We start from the raw sequence: 23,904 nt of genomic DNA on the forward strand, positions 1-23,904 counted from the left end.
GGGGCTGGGCCTGGGGCAGGGGCTGGGCCTGGGGCAGGGGCTGGGCCTGGGACATGTGCTGGGCCTGGGACATGTGCTGGACCTGGGACAGGTGCTGGGCCTGGGACAGGTGCTGGGCCTGGGACAGGCGCTGGGCCTGGGACAGGCGCTGGGCCTCCTGTGCTGTAGTTTCCAGACCAGGTGCCGCCAGGAGCCCTGGGTGTCTACCTCGAGACTCCGGCCCTGCCCCCCTGCTCTGGGCTGGGGCTCTCCCTGTGTCCCTGGCTCGAGGCTGCCGTGGCTCAGCGCCCTCTCCGACCTGCCACCTCCCTGCCGCCCCCATCCTGCAGTTCTGGAGGTGCTCGTGTTTGGGAGAGACGCGGGCATGGCAGAGGCCTGGCTGTGCAGCCAGGAGCCACTGGTGCGGAGCGCTGAGCTGGGCTGCACAGTGGACGAGGTGGAGAGCCTCATCAAGCGGCACGAGGCCTTCCAGAAGTCGGCAGTGGCCTGGGAGGAGCGGTTCAGCGCGCTGGAGAAGCTCACTGCGGTGAGGGTGACGGGACCCCGGCACGCCTGCCCCCGCCCCCCAGGCCTCGTGCTGGCTCCCGCAGGAGGACTTTCTCTCCCCCTGCGGTGTCTCCCAGATGCCTCGAGCCTGCTGTCAGTGGTTCCAGCTCAGGAGGTCAAAAGCTGCCCGGAGCTCCGTCAGCCAGCGGCACCTCCCACTGCCCCTACCCCAGCCCGCCCTCCTTCCGGGCCCCTCCCACTGGGGTTGAGAGAGCTTCACGTTCCTCAGCCTCCCCGTCCTCTTAAACGAGTCCATCTGCCCTCTGACCTCAGAAATTTTTGACAGCTGGAGGAACAGGAGAAGGAGAGGAAAAGAAAGCGGGAAGAGGAGGAGCGACGGAAACAGCCCCCTGCTCCGGAGCCCGCAGCCAGCGTGCCTGCAGGGGACCCAGCGGGCAGCCGGACAGCCCCCGAGACCGCCCGGGACGGGTGAGAGCCGGGCCGCGGGCTGGGCCCCTGTGGCCGGGGCTCAGCAACCCCGGACCTCACTCGCCGTCACTCCTGCCATTCCAGAGCCCACCCCCGCCTGCCTGCGACCACGCAGCCTGCCAGCGTTAATGGGGTCTGCACAGACTCCCCACAGGTGCCCACCATCCCGTGCCCCTCAGAATCCCGGCCCCTCCCCCCACCTCCCTCCCCTTGCAGATACGGTCGGAACAGCAGAAGCTTGAGCAGGGCGGCCTTCCGGAAGGGCCTGTGAGTTTCTCCTGGAGGTGGGGGTGCTGACCACTGGGAGACGAAGCAGCAGAGGGGTGTGGGCGGGTGCTGGGAATACTGGGGGGGCAGGCGGAGGCTTTCTGGGAACACAGGGCGAGACCACCTTAGAGGCGCTCGGGCGGCCGGCGGAGTCGCTGCCACCTGTCCTTGGGCCCCGACGCGCCTTCATTCTGCGCAGGGCTCAGGTCCAAGGGACGAAGCCAACGGGCCTGGGGGTGAGAGGCAGGCCCGGCCGCGGGGCCCGGCCCCTCCTGCCATGCCACAGAGCAGGTCGTCCGAGCCAGCCCGGGGGGCCAGCCTGCCCCCGCGAGGCCCGGAGCCGTCGGCCCAGGAGCAGATGGAGGGCATGCTGTGCCGCAAGCAGGAGATGGAGGCCTTCGGCAAGAAGGCCGCCAACAGGTGTGGCCTGGCCTGCGCTGCCCGGGCCCCCTTCCGGGAGGCGGGTGGGGGCCCTGTGGGAGCGGCACCCCTGGGAAGGAGCAGGTGGGGCTGGGCGGGCCAGGCGGGTAGGACGACATGGGTGAGCTTGAAGGCAAGAGTGGCACGGGGGCGTCCCAGCACCCCCAGCCACCCCAGGGGCCTTGCCACCAAGGCCGGCCTGTCACCTGCCCACCAGGTCGTGGCAGAACGTGTACTGTGTCCTGCGGCGGGGGAGCCTGGGCTTCTACAAGGACGCGAAGGCGGCGGGCGCGGGAGTGCCCTACCACGGGGAGGTGCCCGTCAGCCTGGCCAGGGCCCAGGGCAGCGTGGCCCTGGACTACCGGAAGCGCAAGCATGTCTTCAAGCTGGGGTAGGAACCGCCCTCAGTGGGCGGGGGGCTGGCGGGGAGAGGGCGAAGGGGAGCCCCGAGCTGGGCCCAGAGGGAATCGAAGGGGAGCCCCGAGCTGGGCCCAGAGGGAATCGAGGTACATTTCGGGGGAAGGAGAGTGTGGCTTCTGCCCACCATCTGCACTCGGGGGGCCGGAACACCAAGATGCAGACCTGAGGGCTGATGAGGCCAGGCTGAGAACCACCCTGGCTGGGAATGCGAGCGCAGGGCAGGCGCCTCCCCGCCCGGGGCCCGCCAGGGTCCAGTCTGCAGCCTGCTGCCAGGGCCTGGCCTGAGTGGCAGGGTACACCTCTGGGTTTGCTTCTGCTGGGTCCTGGGAACCTGAGGGCTGCAGGGCGAGCTCTCGGGTCCCGGCTGAGACCCTCCCTCCCAACAGCTTACAGGACGGGAAAGAGTATTTATTCCAGGCCAAGGATGAGGTGAGCTGTTCTCTTCTCCTTTTTTCTCCCTAAGATAAGAAGTGTTTCTATCTTAGAACCTTCCAGGCACTGGTCCCCTTTTCCTCCCTCGCCTCTCTCTTTCCTGAGTGTCTCATTCACAGCAGCGAGACAACCCACAGGGCTGAGGCTGTTCATAAAGGCAGCGTGAAGTTACGTCCCCCTCTTACCAAGGGGGTGTTTGTCCCAAGGAGATGAAGTGCTCCAATCTGAGGCCCCTCCTCTCGTGCTCCCCACCGTCCTCAGCCCGGGTGCCCTGGTGCGCCTGCTCCCCAACCCTGACCAGTTCCTTCCATGCCCCCTGCAGGCAGAAATGAGCTCGTGGTTGCGGGTAGTGAACGCGGCCATCACCATTGCGTCCTCGGCCTCCGGCGAGCCTGATGAGCCGGCGGGACCCAGTGCCACCCGGGGCATGACCCGGGCCATGACCATGCCCCCTGTCTCCCCCGTCGGGGCCGAGGGGCCTGTCGTGCTTCGCAGCAAGGACGGCAGAGAACGAGAGCGAGAAAAACGCTTCAGCTTCTTCAAGAAGAGCAAGTAGTTGGGGGCCAGACTCCCAGGCCAGCTCCTTCCCTCTGTTCAGGAAACTGCCAGGGACTGTCGACAGGGACCACTCTCTTGTCAGGACAACTGCCTGCTGCTAGGGTCTGTTGCCAGAGTCAACCCACCACCAGGAACTGTCTCTGGGGACCAGTCAGTGTTCCCAAGGGCAGCCCGTCTCTTCTGCTATTTAATTCCGGACTGGTGGTGGGACCCGGGCAACCCCCAACCTCACGCCCCCGTTCCTCCCCGCCCCCCTCAGCCTCCCGCCTCTCCCCCACCACAGACAGTGCCACACCCTGGACACAGGCCACAGGCATGTGGGGACCAGCTGCCCCTGCCTCAGGGTCCTTCAGCTAGGGCACGCAGGTCCGCCCCGGGACAGCCAGGAACCTCTCAGAGCTGACGCAGGCCCCGGGGGCGAGACTGCCAGTGAGGAGTCAGAGGAGCTCCCTCCCCAGCCCTGCCCACCCCTGACTCCAGCGGCCTCTCCATCTCCAGCGACTCAAGGCTTCCAGGTGTGAGTTGTCTGAGGCAACCACAGCCTCGAGTCTAGCCAAGGAGGTGATTAAACGGCTCAGCTTCTCTTATAACCGCCTCTGGTGTCTTTGCTTCTCAAGCACAAGCCTCTCTGCCCAATCCCCCGGCCCCCCAGCCCTCTGGGCCCCCAGTTCCTGGCCTCCCGGCTTCCCGCCAGGGCACTAATGCCCACCACCAAGCTGCCCAAGGCCCACGTTACCTGTATTCCAAGAGCCTCCCGTGGGGTCTCATTCCCACATCGACCGCTGGTGAGCCGGTGGGCCCACATGGGGCCTCTCTTTGGACCAAAGAAGGTCACCGTAGGTCAGGACGAGGTGAATAAGCCTCGTTGCTGTGGAAAGGCCAGGAATGACTACTTCTGGTCTGCCACAACCGTCTTCAGAAGTGAAGGCTGACTGCCCCACACAGCAAACACCCAGACTCCGCAGCACCAGCCCCCCAGAGTGAGCTTGGTACGGGGCAACCCAGCTGACTTCGAGCCCACCCCCCCCTTGGGGGTACGCTTCAGCCAGGACTTCTTCCTGGGAGGCCATGAGGTGCAGCCCTCCGCAAACATATCTGCAGGCACCAGACATCCCAGAAGGGTGGAAGGCTTCGCCCTTGCCTCTGGGGACTTGGCAGTGGCAGGCGGCCGGGCAGTAGTACCCGCTCGGGTGGCAGCCCACAGAAAAGCTTTGCTCCACTTCCCACACACACCTGACCACCATTCATTTTCGTGCCTCAGAGAACATCTTTCCAGGAAAGATGTAAGCCTCCAGACCTGGCGTAAACCCCACAGGACTCAGTGGGGATGAAAGCGGGGGTGTCAGGCCCGGCACCAGCCCAGAAGGGCCTCCAGGCGTGAACTCTGGTGGGCCACAGGGGCCCAGAGGGAAGCCACCCTCAGGGGAGCAGATTCAGAAGTCATCCATGGCAACCACGTGGGTGAGTGTGATGTGAATCACGTGGAAGGACACAGCCACACGTGGACACAGCCACACGTCAGACCCCCTCCCCCGCACTTCAGCCACAACCGCGAGCCCTCTGGTGTGTGGAGGAGGAGACAGCCCTGGGAAATTGGGCATTTGCGCTATGGTGGCAAGGTGGGATGGGGGTAGTGTTGGAAGCTGTAAGCGAAAGTTTTAGAAGGATGTGCATGTGGGTTTCACGTTTTTGGGGAAGTTTTTAAAAATTTTATCTAATAGTTTATTTTTACATCATTTTGTGCCTTTTTCCATCTCAGTTGTAATCCCCGCAGACTTCCCATCACCAGATCACCCTGTGCCGTCACCACAGTCCAGTGCACTTCCCTCCCCCCACCATTTTTGATCCCATTCCCCACTCCACCGCCCTACAATGTCTCTGGTAGATCGTTGTTCATTATTATTATGAATTTCTGGCCTGATCCTTTATACTCCTGCTATGAATGAAGAGGGTTTCACATTTTAACGTGTAAAATGTCACGATGAAATGGTCCCAAGAGGCAGCCCGTCCTGGGAAGAGAGGTGGAGGTGGGGTCTGGGCATCCCCTGCAAGCAGGTGGCAGCTGGTACCCAGCCTTAGGCACAAGACAGAAGAGGATGAGCTGGTGAGGTCAGTGCCAGGGAAGATGACAGAATGGAGCAGCGAGGGGACACAAGACCAAAGACAAGGAGGCCCTTGTAACACGGTCAGACGGTGTACACGCGTGAAAAGTGGTTCAATGTCTCTAACTAAGGGAATCGCAAATTACGCCACAGTGAGCTCCATCTCACCTCTGTGAGAATGTCCGGTATAAAAAGGAAGAGAATTAACAAATATGGGCAAGGTTGGTGAAGAAGGAACTCCACCTTCTGCCCAGGGGCAGGGATGCACTTCGGTGAAACCCCCGGAGATTGGTATGGAGATTTTTTTTACGAGAAATACAAGTGAAAAGTCTTCATGACCCAACAAAAATGACGATGCAGGCCCCACAGATCGCAAGGGAGGTCTGGGCAGGTGGCGAAGGGGTCATCAGAGAAAGGCGTCTGCGGTCAGCTACCCCCTCCTCCGAGCACTGATCCGTACTGTCCAGTGCCGGTGCTCTGTGGAATGTGGCTAGGCCGGAAGCAAGGTGTGCTTGAGTCCAAATGCTTGCCATATTTTGAAGAGAAAAAAGAATTTAAAAGAGTTCGGTTGTTTTGATATCAGTTCTATAGCAAATGGGTACTAATTTAGCTCGACTGGGTTTCAAAGTATCAAAGTTAATTTCATTTTTTTTTTTTTTACTCTTTTTAAAGTGTCTACTAGAAGTTTTCAGTGACCTGTGTGGCTTTCACTAGATTTCTATTGGCTCAGCACTGCTCTATAGGGTCCATTTCAGCAGCACAGACGTTCAATGGAGGACAAACCACAGACCAAGTTAGTTAGCGGGATGAGAGAAGATATGTGAAGCTAAAAAGAGACTAATATCTAGGATATACAAGAAAATCCTGCAACTCAGCAACAAGGAGACTGCCACCTGACAAGAAAAATAGGCAAAAGCCGTGAATTTACAAAATACAAGCAGAGATTCTTAAAATCATTTGTAGTCAGAAATGCAATGAGACTGACAAAAATTGGAAAACAATCACACAGACATTGAGATACAGGGGTTCCTTCATGCTGCAGTTCGGGGGCAGGGGTAAAAAGCTACCTTTTTCCAGAAAACAACCTGGCACTACGGAGGCATGATAAGACGAACTTCGACAAAGTCATTCCAGGATCCTCTCCAGCCCCACAGCCTAACATTTCTCTGGATTTATATTCCCCGAAGTTCTTACTTACATCCATTAGGATTAGGACACGGCACTAGAATGTTAATTGCAGCCTCATTTATGACAGTGGGGAACTGGAAGCAACGTGACTTTCCTACACCCAGAAGCACTAGGTACACCCGGTGGGTGTTACTCAGTAGTGAGAGATCCATCGCACACCGTGACTTAGCACTTCGTGGACAAATCAGGAGCAGTGAGGTAAAGAGTTGCCCCCCTTTACCCAGGGCTTCACTTTCCATAGTTTCAGTTACCTGGGATTAAATCTGGTCTGAAAACATTGCATACAATAATATATTTTGAGAGAGAACATATTCATATAACTTTAATTATAGTAGATTGTTACAACTGTTGTATTTCATTATTGTTGTTGTTAATCCCTTACTGTACCTAGTTGATAAATGGTATATGAGTGTAAAAATAGTGCAAAACAAACCATATATAGAGTTTGGCACTATCCACATGTCAGGCAGCCACTGGAAATCTTGGAATGTATCCAAGGGGACTGCTAGACAACATCATTTACATAATTTTCCCAAATCCACAATGGAGGGATGTTGTTTAGATTCATATTAGAAGAAACCAACTGTAACAAAACCCCACACAGGGCCTTTCCAGCTGCCTAGGGGTTGCGTTTCAGTGCTGTTAACGCTATGGCTTTTAGTTCTGGCCCTGGCCAGGGAGCTGACCCTCCTGCTTGCCCGCTGCTCCCCTCAGCCTTGTAGTCAGTGGATCTGCTTGCTCTGCTCCTCCCTCTGTCTCTGGAGAATCCTTTGGCCTACGCCCTAGTTCTCCTACACCAAAATAAATAAATCTTCAAAAAAGCATCCAGATATTTGCAATAATAAAATAAATATTAGTATATTGTCAGCAAGGAAGATGAGATAGTGCAGTCAGAGCTCTGAGAAGAAAAGGTATGCAAACACAGGAGAAAAGGATGGTGAATGGAAAAAACATTCTAGAAGGATGAAATGTTAACAGTACATTCACCTCGGTGACCTCAGAAAAATTGGGGTATCGGAGAGGGCAGGAACCAAATCACAGTGTATAAAGGTGAACCAGTGTATGAAGGTGAACGAGAACAGTAACAAAATAGAACAGTTCTAACAATCTACTATTGTAAGGGTGGTCCCCAGGAAAAGGGGAAGTTCCTGGTTCCTTGCCCCACCCAGGAGGAGGGTGGAGCTGAGAAGAGAGATGTCTGGAGAAGAAGGAAGCATAGAGAGCCAGAGGAGACCTGAGGAAGCCACATGGAGCAGAGAGATGTGCAAGAAACCATGCTTGCTTCTTGGCCCTGGACTGGTTGAAAGCGATGTGGGTGAGAGGCCTGTGGGGAGGTCGACTATGGCAGGTTTATCCTGATTCTGATTTTGTTCTTTTCCTCCCAGACTTGTCTGGCCATGGCTGACCCTTTGCCATGGGTTCCTGCCAGATGCTTTAGGCTTGAGGCGGGCTTTCAGGCCTTGCTCTGGACCAACCCCTCTTGCGTAGACTTTTACCCACAAGGGGATGGGTGACTTTGGGGGTTTGATTTAGAAAGTATATTCTTTGTCTTTTCTGTATTGTATACTCATTGTATTAAAGTTGTTTTCCATTAAAGCCCTTATGTCTTGCCTTAATGCAGCGGATGGCAGAACCTATTTAGAGAAGGCAGGTTTGGGGGTTCAGTGATTCCCCCCCCCTGTAGCAGATTTGGCGCCCAACGTGGGGGGTTAGGGAACCTGGATCTTCCCCTTTTCTTGGGGACCACCCTGTTACACTATAATTCAAGTTATATGAATGTGTTTTCTCTCAAAATATATAATTGTATGCAATGTTTTCAGACCAAGTTTAATCCCAGGTAACCCCACTTGAGAGGCCTTTCCTATTCTCAGGTTCCTGAGCCCAGAAAGAAACTGGAAATGCCCCAGAGGAGAACGGAGGGAGCCAGAGTTAGATGGAAGACAAACATCGAGGTTATTGAAATAGGGGGGACAGTGTCTCTCACACCCTGGGACATGACAGGGAGGCAAAGCGAATTCAGGGGCAAAGTGTGCGGATGCCATCAGATCCGCTTCTGGGAGTCACCGGGAAAGGGGACAACAGCCACCCTGGCTTGCGCTCCTCAGAGATAAGCGCAGCCCTTCAGTCTCCTCGGACCCGACCGCAGGCGCGGAGTGAGCCACCTAGTAGCGTCCCTTTCGCCACCAGGAGGTGCCCTTGGCCACGACTGAAATTTCCAACGCCGGTAAATGCCGGGGACTCCGGGTGCCTAGTCCTGCAGCAGCTTGGTGTGGCCGTGGAGCCCCTGATGCACCCCCAAACCAAGGAACCTCTGGGCCTCCACACCGTGTTCCGTGGGCGCTTGGCGCGCCCAGGGGCCGTGAGGGCGACCCAGGCACAGCCTGCTCTTCAGCGAGAGCCAGCCCACGCGCCAGTCAGCACACCGGACTCGGCGCGGGCCGGAGGCCGCCTCTCGGGCCAGCCCGGCCCCGCGCGCTTTGGTTCGCAGCCTCCTCGCGGCTGTTTGCTTTAAAATTGTGCTTTAAGCTCTTCAAAACACGACTGGGTCGGCTGAGGCGGCGGCGGGCCGGTGCCGAGTCCGGTGTGCTGCCCCGCGCAGCCCGGAGGCAGGCCCAGTCCGCCGACAAGGACCCTCCCGCGACCCAGCGATAACCCTTTGTCACCGGCCGCCCCCTCCGCGCCCCTCCGCGCCCCTCCCCCTCCCCAGCGGGCCCAGCAGCGCGCTCCATTGTGATGGAGAGCGACTCCCGCGGGCTTCTCCAGCCGCCGCCGCCGCAATGGTAGCGTCCGGGCCCCTCTGACGTGGAGCGCCCAACCCCTTCCTGAGTGCTGATTGGCTAACCGGGACTGGGGGCGGGCTGACCCCCGCTCCGCAGTGGCGTCACCATCTGGCCCCGCCCCCGAGACCGGGTGGCTGGGCGCCGCGCCGCGGGCGGCCATTTGTAAGCGGCCGCCGGATTGGCTGCCCTGATCCGAGAGGGGGCGGAGCGGGCGGCAGCGCGCACTCGCGCGTGCGTGAGCTGGCGCGCGAGAAGGGGCCCGGTCGCGCCGAGGCTCGAGCGGCCGTCGCCATTTTGTAGGGTTCTCTCTGACGCGGGAGCCGCCGCCACCGCCGCCGCCACCCGGAGGTGCGAGGGGGAACCTGTGGGTGTGTGGGGAGTCCGAGGGCGGACTCGACCTGGGCCTCGGGTCTCTCTTCTGGCGGCAGACGGTTCGGGAAAGACAACGGGAGGAGGCGGGGCCGGGTCTCCGGAGGGGGCGGGGCAGGGGTCGGGGCCGGTCTTTGTTGGGGCGTCGGGCTGGAGGTTGGGCCGCGGAGGGGGGGGTCTCGGTTTGGGGCTGAGGGAGCCTTTTTACCCTTAGAGTATCTTGAAAGGTGATACAGCACCGAGAAGAGGGCCAGAGGTTTCCCTCCAAAACCTTGCTACCAGGGCCGCCCAGATAAATGCCTCCTGCCCCCGCTTGGACTCCCTGCTTTCCTGCCCCCCAAGAGCATTTTAAGGCGTGAAACAGCTGGTCCTCTTACTGGAGTGCGCCTGGTTTCACTGAGATGACGAACTAGGCAGTCCCACCTGATCCCCGACCTCCTGCTCGCTTGTCACACACGACCCAGCTGCTTAAGAAAAACCAAGGCGCCTGCGAGTGAGGGTCTGGAAGGTGCCAAGGACTTCTGGAGGCTCAACCGAAAAGGCAGTCCCCTGAAATACCGGCTCCACCCCTAACTTTGGAAACCTCCTTCCTTCTCTCCCAGGCTCTTGTCAGGATGGTGAAGCTGTTCATCGGAAACCTGCCCCGGGAGGCCACAGAGCAGGAGATCCGCTCCCTCTTCGAGCAGTACGGGAAGGTGCTGGAATGTGACATCATTAAGAACTACGGCTTTGTGCACATAGAGGACAAGACGGCGGCTGAGGATGCCATCCGCAACCTGCACCACTACAAGCTGCACGGGGTCAACATCAACGTGGAAGCCAGCAAGAATAAGAGCAAAGCTTCCACCAAGCTGCATGTGGGCAACATCAGCCCCACCTGTACCAACCAGGAGCTCCGGGCCAAGTTCGAGGAGTACGGCCCGGTCATCGAGTGCGACATCGTGAAAGATTATGCCTTCGTCCACATGGAGCGGGCAGAGGATGCGGTGGAGGCCATCAGGGGCCTTGACAACACAGAGTTTCAAGGTGAACTGCTCTGGGGTGGGTGGCAGGACTGAGTGGGGTCTAGCTCAAGACATAGGCAAGAACACAGGACTCTGGGGTTCGGGGTGGCACCCTCCCATTCTGTTTTAGCTGGAAATAATAGCTTGTACGATTGCTATTCTTAAGCACTCGTGGAAGCAAATGTTTACCAAGATGTTCTGCCACACACTGTTGAATCAGACTGGGGGCCACTTTATCCTGCAGTCTTTCTGCCTGCATGTTGCCAGTTTAATCTGCCTGGGCGTATAGAACCCAGTGGGAGAAAGGAAGATTAACGCCTGGCTCACCTGCTTTTTGTTACGACCAGGAAGCCCAAAAATACTCAGACATTTAAGGCTGGGACTCCCACTCTTTACGGCTTTGGGTGATGGCACGAAAGAGGAGGGAAAAGCCTCCACGAGTCCCCAGAGTCTAAATCTGGGTGGGGAGCCTGGGTTTGGAAGAGTATCTTTTGAGTGCTCAAATCTGTTCAGTTTGTGATCTATACAGGCAGATCCAAAACCCACACCACAGACTATTCTTCTCATCTACTGTTTTTTCCCCCAAGGGGAAAAAAGGAAATTTGTAAAAATATCACGTGGAATGCCGATGCTGGTCCTGTGCATCCATAGGACTGTACAGCATATTATGTTGTTTATACTAATAGTGGAAGTACTGTCTTCAGTATCACAAGGGCTTTTCTGAAGGTTCTAGAGCTTTGCTGATACGGTAGCCACTAGCCACGTGTGGCTACTGAAAGTAAAATGTAAAATTCAGTTTCTCTGTTTTACTGAGCACATTTCCAGCACTCAGGTCGCATGAGGCTGGTGGCTGCCATATTAGAACAGGTGCAGAATCTTTCCAGTAGCATGGGAAGTTCTGCAGTGCTGTTCTACAGGTTTTCGTTGCCGGTATCACCTTGGACTACATTTACAGCCACGTTTCCGGTTCATAAATTAACACCATTTTTGCCCAAGTGCCACTCAGGATTGCTAAGGAACACTTACGGGTGCCCTGCTTGGCCTGGAAAACAAATGGGAAAAGAAAAATTGGGCAGGAAAGGGTAAGAAGGCCAGCAGCTGGCGCCTGCGAACTAGTGTGTCAGGTTTAGGCTTAGGCTGCTGCCAGGGCGCCCTGGCCTTGACCTACTCTGCAGACGCAGGGCAGAGACATGGAGTCTTGCTACTCTTAACTAGTTGAATGACCTTGAACAAGTCTTTAACTTCTCTCTGCTTAGTTTCCTTCCTTAGAAAACAGAGTTATTTGTGGGGTGCCTCCTCCAGGATTGTGGTGAGGCCAGAATGAGGGGATAGATGTGAAAGTGTCAGTAAATTTGGTCTATAATGAAAGGTGAGAGTTGTTTGCAGTAATGTGTTTTTTGTAGGGTTAGAAACTTTTTAAAATGCGATAGCTTTCTCTGTTTACACTTCCCATTTATGTGTTTTTTATTCTGGAGAACTATTGCACTTTAAACAGTTTCAAAGTATTGTTTGATGGGGGAGGGGATTGTGACTGGACAGTGGCAGGAAATGGGTGCTTTCTCTTGAAAGGTAATGTGCGAAGTGTATAAAGAATGCAACTAAAATCGGGTACAGATTGGCAAAGATGTGCCTAATAGTGTAATACTGTGGCCTTATGTTTTCTAATACACCATTGAATAAGAGGGTGGCCTAAAGCAGGTAAACAGCAGCCAGTTAGTGGGGAACTGACTCGGAGAGGAGTGGTTTACTGTAAAGGCAACTTTAGTTATTGTAGTAGATGGAAATTTGAATAACAAGGATTGACCCGAGCGATTTTTAGAATCTTCATTCATCACTGGAGAAGGAAAATCCTTTATTTGGTTTTCATTCTTAGCCTGGCCCTTTGGAGAAGACACTGAGTTATGCAGATCATGTTTTATAACCAGCTTTGTTTTTTTCCCTAAGGTGAGAAGAGAAAGTTTAGCATTAGTTTGTCCTGGTCTTGACTCTTTAAGCTGGAGCAAAGTTGCATTTGTTCAGGAAAAAACAATCCAGAGATCAGCTTGTCTTTTTTTGAAGTCTTTTAGGACAGCTGAAGTGTGCCCTTCGGGCACCTTCTGAACCTTTGTATGTTAATGGCTGTCGTTGAGGGCTTCTGCTATGTAGGACTTCAAAAAGGAAGCCCAGAATCTGAACTTATTGGCATCTTTCAGGATGTTTCTTCTCCACAAGCAATAGTGAACTGATTAGATGTTGAGTTAGCAGATAGTTTGCATTGGAAGACCCTGACAAGCTGTTCCAAGTAGTTCAGGCAGCTAAATTGGGAACTATATGTAAGAGTGCAGGTGTCTCTTTTTTTCCCTCCAGTATGCAAACAAGCATTAAAGTGGAGGATTCTTAGTTGCTGCTACAGTTCCCAGCATGTGGTAGGTGCTCGGGTTACCAGGAAGCCCCTCTCTCAGCATTTGAGTATCCTTCAGCTTTCCAAAGGAAACTTTTTTTAAAAAAAGATTTATTTGTGCATACAGAACTGGGGTGCAGGCCAGAGGTGCAGGTTCAGCGAGAGGACTCCCCAGAGACAGAGTGGGGAACAGCCGAACAGGCAGATCGACAAAGTATACTGCTGAGGGGAGCAGTGGGGAGACAGGGCAGGTCTCCTCACCATGTCTGTGTGGTCACCTGGAGCAGGATCTAACTAGCACCGCAGCTGCCTTGGCTACTTTGGAGCTTCAACCCATTGTGCCACCAGGGAGGGCCCAGGAAACACTTTTATTGGACTAGATTTCTCAATAATTTTGTCAGCACATTTCAGTAACTTTCGGAGGCCTCAGAAAAATCTGTACATTTTTGGCTACTCCAAATGGAGTGGTTGAATTTCACCTTTCAGTGTCCTTTGTGCTGTTTACTTAAGGTAATGAGCACAGTGTTTTTTAGTTATTAAAAGGGATTTAAATTGGAGGCTTAGTTACTAATTTGGAAAGATTGTGTGGGGGAGAAAACTAACACTTCTATTTACAGATCTTTTAGTTCTAGGTAGCTTATTTTTTAAAGATTTATGTATGCATACAAGAACTGGGGTACAGGCCAGAGGTTCCGGGGGTGAGAGGATTCACCAGAAACGGGGGAGCAGAACAGGTGGATTGACTGCTAGAACATAGGTTGTGTCTTTTGCACCTATTAATATCACCATGCATGTTTGAAAGCCAAGTGGGTTGTAATGCTCTAATTCTAGTTATGGATAGAAGTTGGGGCAAGAAGTGCTGTGTTTCTGTTTGAAGCGTAGTTTTAGCATGTGCTCCTAGTTACCTTCTAAGAATTATAGTGGGAATCTTTACAGCTCGGAAAGCAATGGAGTGTGGCTGAATGCTGCACTGCCGTTTGGTGTCTGCGACTGTCAGTGGTGATGGTGGGGGCTGACTCTCCCAGCACCTGGAGGCAAAGGCCTGAGCACCTCTTTCTGCAAGGGTTTTACGTTAGAGGCAGCAACCACAAAAAAAACTGGGGTGGTAGGAATCTGACATTGGGCAGAACTGAGCTTGACTAAAGTGATGTTACTGCACTAGCCCGCTCCCTCCCAGGGTCAGTGCATGGCGCTGTTCTGGCTGCCGTCTCCTATCCTATCGCATAGCTGCGTCCAGAACAAGGTCTGTTAAAGAGAGGAACTGACGATCGCGGAGGGGGGTTTGTTCTGAGTCGCCCTTAAGAGTGACTTGAAGCCCCTGTTCTCTACACCTGCACTGGCTGCCTGTTGGCCACGGTTGAAAAGGCACTGACCTGACTCCAAATCTGGGACTAAATTAAGTGATTGCCAGGAACACTTTTCCAAATTGCTTTAAACACCTTGGATGCTTTCATCAGTGAGGGTCCCTGAGCTTGGCGATTGCAAGGCCAGGGCACAGATCTTTTCTTCTCCGGCTCCGCCTAGTGCTGGTCACTTCCTGAGAGTATGGATGTGACTTGTTCTTATGGGAGCGTAGAAGCCCTTGGGCACATGTTGCATCTTGGTAACAAACAGGTAATCCTCCGTAAAGAAGTGATATGGTAGGATGAGATACTGATCTTTCCATTCCATGGGAGCACTTTCCCTAAAGACTAGTGCTGCTTCTAGATCTTTCTAACTCTTGTTGATGGTTAAGTATTTTTCTTTTGTACAGTAGGTATGGACTCACCCTTGCTGGAAAAAGTGGGGTGGGATTGAAATCTGGAGGGTTTTACAACTCTTAGAGGCACTGGAGAGGAAGCAGATGATGAGTCAGTTGTGATTTATGTAACCAGCATAGCTCTCTGGGAGCACCTGTAAACATGACTGGGGGTGACGAGGGACAGACTGCTGAGGTCTGTAAGCTGCAGCCAAAGCCCAGGCCTGTGACCTTGAGTAAGATGGTGAGAGGCTGGCATAACTGAGGTATGTTGGGTTGACCTGAAGTGTTAGCAGGGTTTGAATGGTCATAACAGCCGCCTTAGAAGTGAAAAGTGGAAACTGCAGTTTCCATTGGCAGGGAAGGGAAGTTGTGGAAAGAGGAGGAGGGCATCTAGTCTACCTGGTCTGAGTAGAAAGTATAGGTGGCCTCTGAGGGTTCCAGTTGCTAGCGCTCGCCTGTGTTGAAGCTTCGGCAGCTTCGGGAGGGCATTGCCGCATCAGAGCTGCCGGCTGTGGGCGTGCGTGCGTTCCGGGGCAGCGGGCTTGCTTTCGTGGGGGGCAAAGGAGGAATGGCGGTGAGTTACAGTAGATCTTAACTCTGCTTTCCCAAGGCAAACGAATGCACGTGCAGTTGTCCACCAGCCGGCTTCGGACTGCGCCCGGGATGGGGGACCAGAGCGGCTGCTATCGGTGCGGGAAGGAGGGGCACTGGTCCAAGGAGTGCCCGGTGGATCGAACGGGCCGCGTGGCGGACTTCACCGAGCAGTATAACGAGCAGTACGGAGCGGTGCGCACGCCGTACACCATGGGCTACGGGGAGTCCGTGTACTACAACGACGCCTATGGAGCCCTCGACTACTACAAGCGGTACCGGGTCCGCTCCTACGAGGCAGTGGCGGCGGCGGCGGCGGCCTCCGCGTACAACTACGCAGAGCAGACCATGTCCCACCTGCCGCAGGTCCAGAGCACAGCCGTGACCAGTCACCTCAACTCCACCTCTGTCGATCCTTACGACAGGCACCTGTTGCAGAACTCAGGTGCTGCGGCCACCTCGGCTGCTATGGCTGCTGCCGCTGCCACGACTTCCTCCTATTACGGAAGGGACAGGAGCCCCCTGCGTCGTGCTGCAGCTGTGCTCCCCACCGTTGGCGAGGGCTACGGTTATGGGCCAGAGAGCGAGCTGTCTCAGGCTTCAGCAGCTGCACGGAATTCTCTGTATGACATGGCCCGGTATGAGCGGGAGCAGTATGTGGACCGAGCGCGGTACTCAGCCTTTTAAAAACTGGAGGTGAGAGCGGGGAGGGTGTGGTTGAGATTTCGTTTAGTTCCCCTGAAAACAGTCCGTGCTGCACAGAGGCGGCTTGGGCCACCTGTTTGCGTAGCAGGACAGATTGCAGAAAGTAGAAAGTACCTGTTAGTCTTAAATGTGTTGCCGGCGTAGGCCAGAGGTTCATTTGGCCTGTTGAGGTGTTAGCGTGCGAGTCTCACAGCTTGTTCTGTCTGAGAGAACAAAAGCTCAGTTTGTCGGTGAGAATATCGTTTTTTAATCACTTGTAAGCAAATCTGGGTTGCAGAAAGCTAAGAGCAGTAACCTTTTTGAGTGCCCTCCCTGTGTGTCCTTTGCTTCATTTAAGCTACACAGGGGGCCCTTACCGACCAGGAACTAAGGCTCAGAGAGGACTTTGCTGGAGAGCCATCTGCTAATGGAGAGCGCGCGCCAGACCTCAAACCCAGGCCTGTCTGGCCAAAACCCACTCTTTCCAATGTGCAAGTCACTGGTGTAAGATGAAGAACAGTAATGACTGTCACAGTGAGCCTTTTAAGTACAACTTCAGATTTGCCGTTTAATAAAAGCACTATTTGAGTCATGAGCCTTGCTCTGAGGTAACTCTTCTAATATATCTGTAAGCCAAGTAAAGTCCTATGTATTTTAGGGTTGTTTTGATGCTACTGGCCTGTTCTTTCCTCTTCAATTATACAGAGCAACTTACTTCATGGGCATTTAAAGCCTATTGATGTGAAGCCTGTGGTGCCCTCTAGGGTCTGGTGATTCCTGTTTCTTCCAGTGGTTGGTTGGTTGGTTGGTTGGCTGGAGGATTATCTAAGAAACTAGATAAATATAATTTTCTAATGTATAAAATCCCATTGCTGGTGATCCTGGAAATTTAACTTTTCCTACTTCAGCAAATGTACACTAAAAATGATGGAATGGCAAGAATAATCAGATTTTTTATATCAAGATGGATAAACTCATGTGTTTGGAAATGGCACCATGGTTGTTTTCTAGTTTCATGGTTTTCCTTTCCCTGAATTAAGAGACCTATTAGCAAGATTAAATTTCCAGTGTATGTTAACATATCCCTTTGACCTATAAAACGAAATGGTAAGAATTTGCCCTTCTATGCAGTGAAAAGCATGCGCCTGTGTAATAGAGAGCGAGCTGTGAGCGAGAGTGCCATGGAAAGACCTGGCATCTCCCTGGACCACGCCCCCACGTGTCAAGTGGGTAGACTTAGACTAAGCTTGTGGTCCGCGTCAGTTTTACTGCAAATGCAGCTGGGTCTGTGCTGAGGGGAGACCTGCGCTGTAGCCGATGGGATCAGCTATCGGATGACTTCTGCTTCTCTCGCATGTTACAGAGTTCAGTCCTGAAGTCGTGTATTGTAATAGTTAAGGGTATTGCTCGAGGGTGTGTACAGTTTGACTGCGAGCAGTGGTTGTTCATCTAACCTCTCTTTAGTGATGACTTTTAAAGCAACTTACCTTCCAGGTGTGAACCTCAAATGGGCTGAGTAACCCTGAGTTGGTTGCAGTCCCAGGAGCCTGATGTTAATGAGGCTGCCAGGATGAAACACAGCAGAACTGTTGGGGATCCAAATTCAGGTCTCACCCTGGCAGAACTGATTCAAGAACGTCACAACTTTTGAAGTCGATTGACACAGATCAAGACCAAGATTTGACCCTTTGTAATAAGTAGAGGAACTTGGTGTGAGTTAACTCCCCCCACCCCCTCCCCAGCCATTGATGTCTGGAGTTCCCATCATCGGTGGACTAATAGAGAATTTTAAGACTTTTTTTTTCTTTTGACTTGGTAAGGGAGATTTGACCAATCAGGGAACTACTGGAATTGTGGCTCTAAAGCCATGAAATCTGGACATGGAGGTGTGCTGGAGGGTGGTTGAGCCTCAAACTTTAATAGCTTTCGTGATTGCCATTTTTGAAAACTTTTTTTTTTTTTTTTTTTTTTGGTGGAAGATTAGAACAAAACAAATTTAGGATCGCGTGATTGGCCTTATTTGACATCTTAGCATCTTTTGCTTCACCTGAACTCCAAATTACGGTTCTTCATGATGTGTGTGCGCCCTTTGCTGCAGCAACAGTAGTCTTGTCACAGAGGTTGTCTTGCCCAAGAGGTGGAGAAGAACAGGAGAAAGATGTATTTATCGCCAACACAGCAGTGTCCGGGTAGGCTGCAGCTTGTGTAGAGCTATGAGTAGGTTTCCATACAAGCACCGTAGACATCTAGGTAATGAGTGAGATGTGAGTTTGAGCCAGTCTGACTTGGTTTTGTTTTGTTCTTTTTCCCCCCCTGGAATACAGAACGGGACCAGGAGCCAAGCTGCTCTCCAGGCACTGTGTAAGCCTCTTGTGTTGTGCTCTCTTTCAGGTAGGATAATTGCGGACTGAACCCTCGGGCTGCGGTCATATATGAGAACTTGCTCCGCGCGGTCCCCTTTGCCGGGATGTTTCCATTGCTTCATGTTTCAGTAAACAAAGGAATTTGTGACCAACTATGTTTTCTTTCTTAATTTAATTCTTCTTCAGTTGACTTTTCTTTCCTCCTGATACTAGTCTTTGTAGCTTTCCACTGTTCCTCATATTCTCAGCCTTTGAGCAGCCCTAGGTAAGGATTATGCTGGCACCCCTTTTTCCTGTACAGTGGAAACCCTCTTATCTTGCTTTCCTTAGGGTTGAGCCCTTCTCCCTGTCTACCTGCAGCATCTCCTTTCCCTTTAGAATGACCATGTAGTGGCAAGCCACCTTTTGCTCTTCTCTGTTAGCTCTGGACTCTTAACATTGATGCCTAACCTTCTGAAATTGCTAGGACCATTGGGGTTTTGGTGGGGTTTTTGTTGTTGTTGTTTTGTTTGTTTTGTTTTTTTATGTCTGACCTGTGATCGTGGTGCAGCAATAGCTGAAATTTAGCCCTGTTTTATTCCACTCCTCCCACATTTTTTTTTTAAATATTTTGACAAATAAACATTTTAACACTTTGTTTGTGACTATTATTTACCACCAGTATCTTCTGCTGTCCCAGTGTGGAGCTCAAAATTCAAATGAACAGCTGTCTGAAATTTAGATGTAGATAGTAAGTTTTAGTGGGGTAAGTAATAAGGCTTTAACAATGGGTGAGTGAGGAGGAATTAGCCGACATCGGGAGACATTGACAAATAGCCTACTGCTGGTGGTTAGGCTCCTTTTCTCTTCAATGATCAGAGCTGCTTTTTCCAGTTAAAGGCTAGCAAGCTCATGTTAGTAATAGTAAGCCAGCCCCCAAGAGCAAAACGTTACATCAGGAAAAGGTGAGCCAGAGCTCCCGTGACCTAGCGAGTGGATGCAGTTTGACTTCATGGTATTGTGTTCACTTACATACACTTAGAAACTTCAAAGAGATCACTTTTCCCATTGTGTCCTGCAATAAATGAGTATGGTAAGTCAGTCAAAAGAGGGGAAGCTATGTCAGTATTTTGAGCAGGAAAGTGAGTACTAATGATGGGCAGTGACAGCATTGTGCTGTAAAATGCTATAAAATAAGGTGGAGACGAAAATAACCATGTACAGGTGTTCCTGGCCTTACCAAGCAGGTAACACAGCTTGACTTCATGGCAGGAATCAAGCAAGGGAAAAGTTGAGGTCTCTAAAATAGCTCTGTATCCACAAGTCCAGCAAAACTAGGGCTGTGCTAAAAGTATTCTTCTGCAGTTCAGTTTGTACATTTGAAACGTGGCCGGTAAAGCAGAAAAGCTGGGTCAGTAGTAAGCTGATTAGTGGCAGCTGAATATTGAAATCTGCTTGACCAAGTTGGGCTTAGAATTTTGTTAAAGTTAGGGATAGTGGCTACTTACTGTCCATTGTTGGACAACCGTTTAGATGGTAAAGCAAGTTACAGGAAAAAAGGCTTGCAGACCATATGAAATATTTTCTCCTTTCAACAGTCCTTGAGAAAACTACGTTGCAGATACAAAGTTCTTTTTACTTATCAAGGGCAAGTTTCCCCATAACAGACCATTTTCAGAATACCGTAATGCCTTGCACAAAAAGCTGAATTCACTTACCAGTGATTTGAATTCCTTCATGAACCAAGAGTTGGGTGGAAAAAGAGTGGTTTGTAGTAGTGATGCAAACCTTAATTCACCTGTGATAAGTACTGTGGAGGAGTAAGTGCTGTGAAAATACTTAATAAGACTAAGGGGGCGGAGGTGGGGGGTGGCCGGGGGTGGGGGACAGGTGGAGTTATTCCAAGACCAGAGCAAATTTGAAGGCCCCTTCATAGGACAAGTGTGATACCAACAAAGAACAAGCACGGAAGTGACAAGAAGTACAAACCTGAAAGGGTAAATTACAGGTAGACAGTCCGCCAGAGCCTTGTAGACCTCGTGAAAGGAATTGCATGCCAGCCCTGGCACTCTTATTAGGGGCCACAAGATCGCCATTTTCTTGAAAGATCACTGAATGGAGTACTAGTGGTGAACTTCAGAGGTCTCCCGAGGCATGAGGCCAGCGCTGTTTTGTAGGCAGGAAAAGGAAGGGACAGTCACAGGGACAGGATTTAAGTCGCTGAGCTGCTGAAGCCATAAGTAGGACGGGCTGTGCTGTTCCCCTCCTGACCGGCTGGACCCCGTTACAGCTGGCGCAGGCCCCTCGTGAGGGCTTTTGCACCAGGCACCACTAAAGTAGGGTAGGGGAGGTAATATCTCTGAGACACTTGAGGATGGTATGATGAAAATGGTTAACTGCTGAGGAAGTATTTTGAGAGTTCAGAGAATCATTTGTGTGATGCTACAAAATACAGCTTTGAGTTTGATTTAAACTCATCAAAATACTTTGGTTCTTTGACATAGATTTATACTCACTGGTATCGCTAGATTGTGAGAGCCGTAGAAAGCCAAGGAAATATCTAGCCTGGTTGGGGTCTGGGGGTAGTGGTGAATCCTATCCCAGGCCATTCAGCTTCAGGATTCCTCCTGAGTAATCGGCAGGTTGAGGTGGGGTTCTGGAACAAGCAAGGTCTAACCAGAGCAACAGACCCAGCGAGGCACTTGAAATGAAAGGCAAAATACACCCGGCCTGATGTCAGTACCCCTGCCTATGAATGCACCAATTCCCACAGTGGGTGCTCCAGAACCCCGGGGGTTCTCTACTGCAGCACTGCCCCTAGGGTGGTGAGGAAGCAGCCCCGTGAATCCACAGCGCCTGCTCGGGAAGAGCCCCTCCTACAGCCCAAGCCTCAGAGGCCTGTCGGTGGCCTCGGGTCCACCCCTTCTCCATTTCCAGCCACACAGTGAAGTTAGTGTGAACGGAAGCGCCCAGCCCTCAGTGCACAGCACAGAGCTCGTCCCGAGAGCAGAAGAGCACTGGTGCAGCCATGATCGGAAGCAACTTGGCCTCCCTGGTTGTCAGGATTTCAGTCATAAGTCTGGTCCTCAGAGATGGGATGGGGGTGACAACTGACAGATCAAGCCCAGCAGCCCACAGAAGGGGGGAGGTCTGGTGACGAGTCATTCAGTCGGTGCCCTGGGTTTTCAGGCCCTTTGAGGATCCAGGCCAAATCCAAACCTCAAGACTGAGGGCCCTACGGACGGACTGGGTTATCTTCTCTGCTAACCCACAAACACGAGTACAGCCGCATTGGCTCCCCTGGTAACTGCAGCAACGGAAGTTTAGAAAGGTTACGATGCCCTGCTCACACAGGAATGAGGAAACAAGGCCCCAGGTTCCTGGTGCTGTTCACTACAGCACAGAGCTGCAGGAAGGAGCTACTGAAACGGAGGGAGCAGCCAGCAGTCCTAAGGGTAGAACATCCTGAAGTGTTCAAATGAAAGAGATACACCACTAAATGCCTAAATGTTGCCAGGCACTAGGGCACTAGGCCAATTTCCTATCGCTTCCATTTCTGTGAGGAAAATACCCGGTACAGGACTAAAGCAAACAAACGGCACGGTGAAAGAAGAACGGGAGGAGCAGCAAGGCAGCAAGATGTTCTCGAATCATCTCGGAAGCGTGTTCCTAAAGCTAAGACCTGGAGGACAGGAAGTCAGTGTGGTCAAGAGGAAGGTCCACCCGGGCGGTAAAAAGGCCCTGAAGTAGGAAGGCGTTTAGTGCACAAGGATCTGAGAGCGGACCGGTATGGTCAGAAAAAGGCGGCTAGGAGAGGGCCTGAAACGATGTTGCAGGGCGGGGTAGAGCCATTGCACGCCGGTGCAGGCAACAGGCACTTTACCTTGAAATAGGAAGTTACTAAGTAGGGAGTGATGAGCTGATTTAGGATGAACAAGTCCACACCACATGCTGAACAGGTAAAACTGGAGAGGAAAAAGCACGACGGAAGAGCCCCGGAAAGGCCGGAGCGACAATGGCACGGTCTGCACACAGTCAGACTGCAGACGCTTGCTGTCAAGTGTGCTGAAGAACCAGCACGGGGCCTCCCTGGTGGCGCAGGGTAAGTCTCAGCACTAGGAAGCTGTCCACAACCACTGGAGCACGAGTTCAATCCCTGGCCAGGGAGGGACCACTCTCCCCGCTGCCCCTCAGCAGTGGATTTTGGCCAATCCACCTGTTGTTTTCCACTGTCTCTGGTGAATCCTCTCACCACTTCTGACTCCACACCTCTGACCTGTACTGCTGTTCTTACATGCATAAATAAATTTAAAGAGAGAGAGAGGGCCCTTCCCGGTAGCGCAGCAGGTTGACGCACAGCACTCAGAAGCTCAAGCCACTTCCACATGAGTTCAATCCCCACCTGCCCTGGAGGTGACCACATGGCGCGGCAGACCTCTCCTGACCTGCCCGCTGCTCCCCTCAGCAGTGGACTTTGTCGATCTGCCTGTTCTGCTCCCCACTCTGTCTCTGGTGAAGCCTCTCGCCGCCCCGAGCCTCTGGCCTGTACCCCAGTTCTGTATACACAAAATTTTTTTTTTTAAAAAAAGAGAACTGACCCGCGGGGATTACAATCCAGATGGAAAAAAAAATGTGCAAAATGATGTAAAAATAAACTTTTGTAGTAAATAAAATAAAAAATATATATATTCACTTAAAAAAAAAAAAAGAGAACTGACATGGGGGGTTGAAAAGATTCACGATGCCTACCAGGAATCTGGCTGCGGCACGTACCTGGATGGTAAAGCCACCGAAAGAGAGGAAAGACTGAAAAGAAATGCTTCTGTCTGGAGGGGGAGACTCGGTAGTTCTACTTCAGGCACAGCAAGCTTGGCAGGTATTAAGATGACCAAGAACTCTCAAAGTCTTTGGAATCAAAATCAGCATAATCCAACAGAATTTGCCAGCTACAATTGCAAGTTGCAACACAGAGACCTGAGAAGAAACGTGTTAGAACAGTTTCAACTATTATTTTAATAACGTTTTATTAAACTCAACACACTCAAAATATTTCAACATATAATGATCATTTAGAAATATTCAGATGACCTTTTTTATACTAAGCTTTGGGAGCCTCGTGGCCTTTTCCACTCATACGTTGCACGTGGAACTGACCACACTGGGCAGCACACGCTGGGGTGTCTGTAACACACTGGACAGCATTCCTGGCTTCTACCCACCAGATGTCAGTCAGCAGCACGTGGGAAAAGGACAGATTCTTCAGACCTCGCCAGATGTCCCAGCAGAGGATGGGGAGGTGTGGACAGTGCCGTGGCGGAGGGCCAGTAACCAGGAGGGAAACGAGAGGTCACCCGGACTCCTGGAGGAGCCCTGACTCCGAGCTGCCTTTCCTCCTGATGCCTTCCTCTTGAAAACTGGTAGTACTTAGTCCTCAGAGAGCAACCCTGTGCCTGACTGGAGAGCTTGGGGCTATCCAAGCTAGGGGACGACAGGTGAGCCTCAGCGACCAAGCTCCTGGCCTCCTGCCTAGACGCCTGCCTGACAGGAGAAAGTCAGGGTTCCAGGGGTACAGCGGAGCCTTCAGTCTTGAAATGGTAGGTAAAGCCAAGGGAGCTGGCGACAGCACCTAAAGGAGCAGTTGCTCCTGGGGC

The 23,904-nt window shown here is 52.4% G+C and overlaps 2 protein-coding genes across 3 annotated transcripts in view; both read left to right on the forward strand.

The window, feature by feature from the left end:
• SPTBN2 (spectrin, beta, non-erythrocytic 2) overlaps nucleotides 1-3,689 on the forward strand; it is a 33,296-nt gene extending 29,607 nt beyond the window's left edge. Inside the window, exons 30-37 of the mRNA XM_012725303.1 lie at nucleotides 330-526; nucleotides 833-975; nucleotides 1,060-1,129; nucleotides 1,192-1,242; nucleotides 1,442-1,662; nucleotides 1,880-2,053; nucleotides 2,469-2,511; nucleotides 2,837-3,689. Coding sequence (XP_012580757.1) covers nucleotides 330-526; nucleotides 833-975; nucleotides 1,060-1,129; nucleotides 1,192-1,242; nucleotides 1,442-1,662; nucleotides 1,880-2,053; nucleotides 2,469-2,511; nucleotides 2,837-3,070 — 1,133 coding nt within the window. The 3' untranslated portion in view covers nucleotides 3,071-3,689. The remainder of the gene's footprint in view (nucleotides 1-329; nucleotides 527-832; nucleotides 976-1,059; nucleotides 1,130-1,191; nucleotides 1,243-1,441; nucleotides 1,663-1,879; nucleotides 2,054-2,468; nucleotides 2,512-2,836) is intronic.
• Nucleotides 1-18,909, forward strand: part of RBM4B (RNA binding motif protein 4B) — a 23,318-nt gene extending 4,409 nt beyond the window's left edge. The window contains exons 1-4 of one of the 2 annotated variants that reach the window (XM_004682582.2): nucleotides 9,335-9,490; nucleotides 10,114-10,537; nucleotides 15,247-15,923; nucleotides 18,303-18,909. In XM_004682582.2, coding sequence (XP_004682639.1) covers nucleotides 10,126-10,537; nucleotides 15,247-15,914 — 1,080 coding nt within the window. In that variant the 5' untranslated portion in view covers nucleotides 9,335-9,490; nucleotides 10,114-10,125 and the 3' untranslated portion in view covers nucleotides 15,915-15,923; nucleotides 18,303-18,909. Of the gene's footprint in view, nucleotides 1-9,334; nucleotides 9,491-10,113; nucleotides 10,538-15,246; nucleotides 15,924-18,302 lie in introns of those variants that run through there. The other variant, XM_012725304.1, reaches the window with a different exon arrangement.
• Nucleotides 18,910-23,904: the final 4,995 nt, after the last annotated feature.

This window comes from Condylura cristata, unplaced genomic scaffold (assembly GCF_000260355.1).
Source record: "Condylura cristata isolate star-nosed mole 26May11 unplaced genomic scaffold, ConCri1.0 scaffold00015, whole genome shotgun sequence".
NCBI lineage: Eukaryota > Metazoa > Chordata > Mammalia > Eulipotyphla > Talpidae > Condylura > Condylura cristata.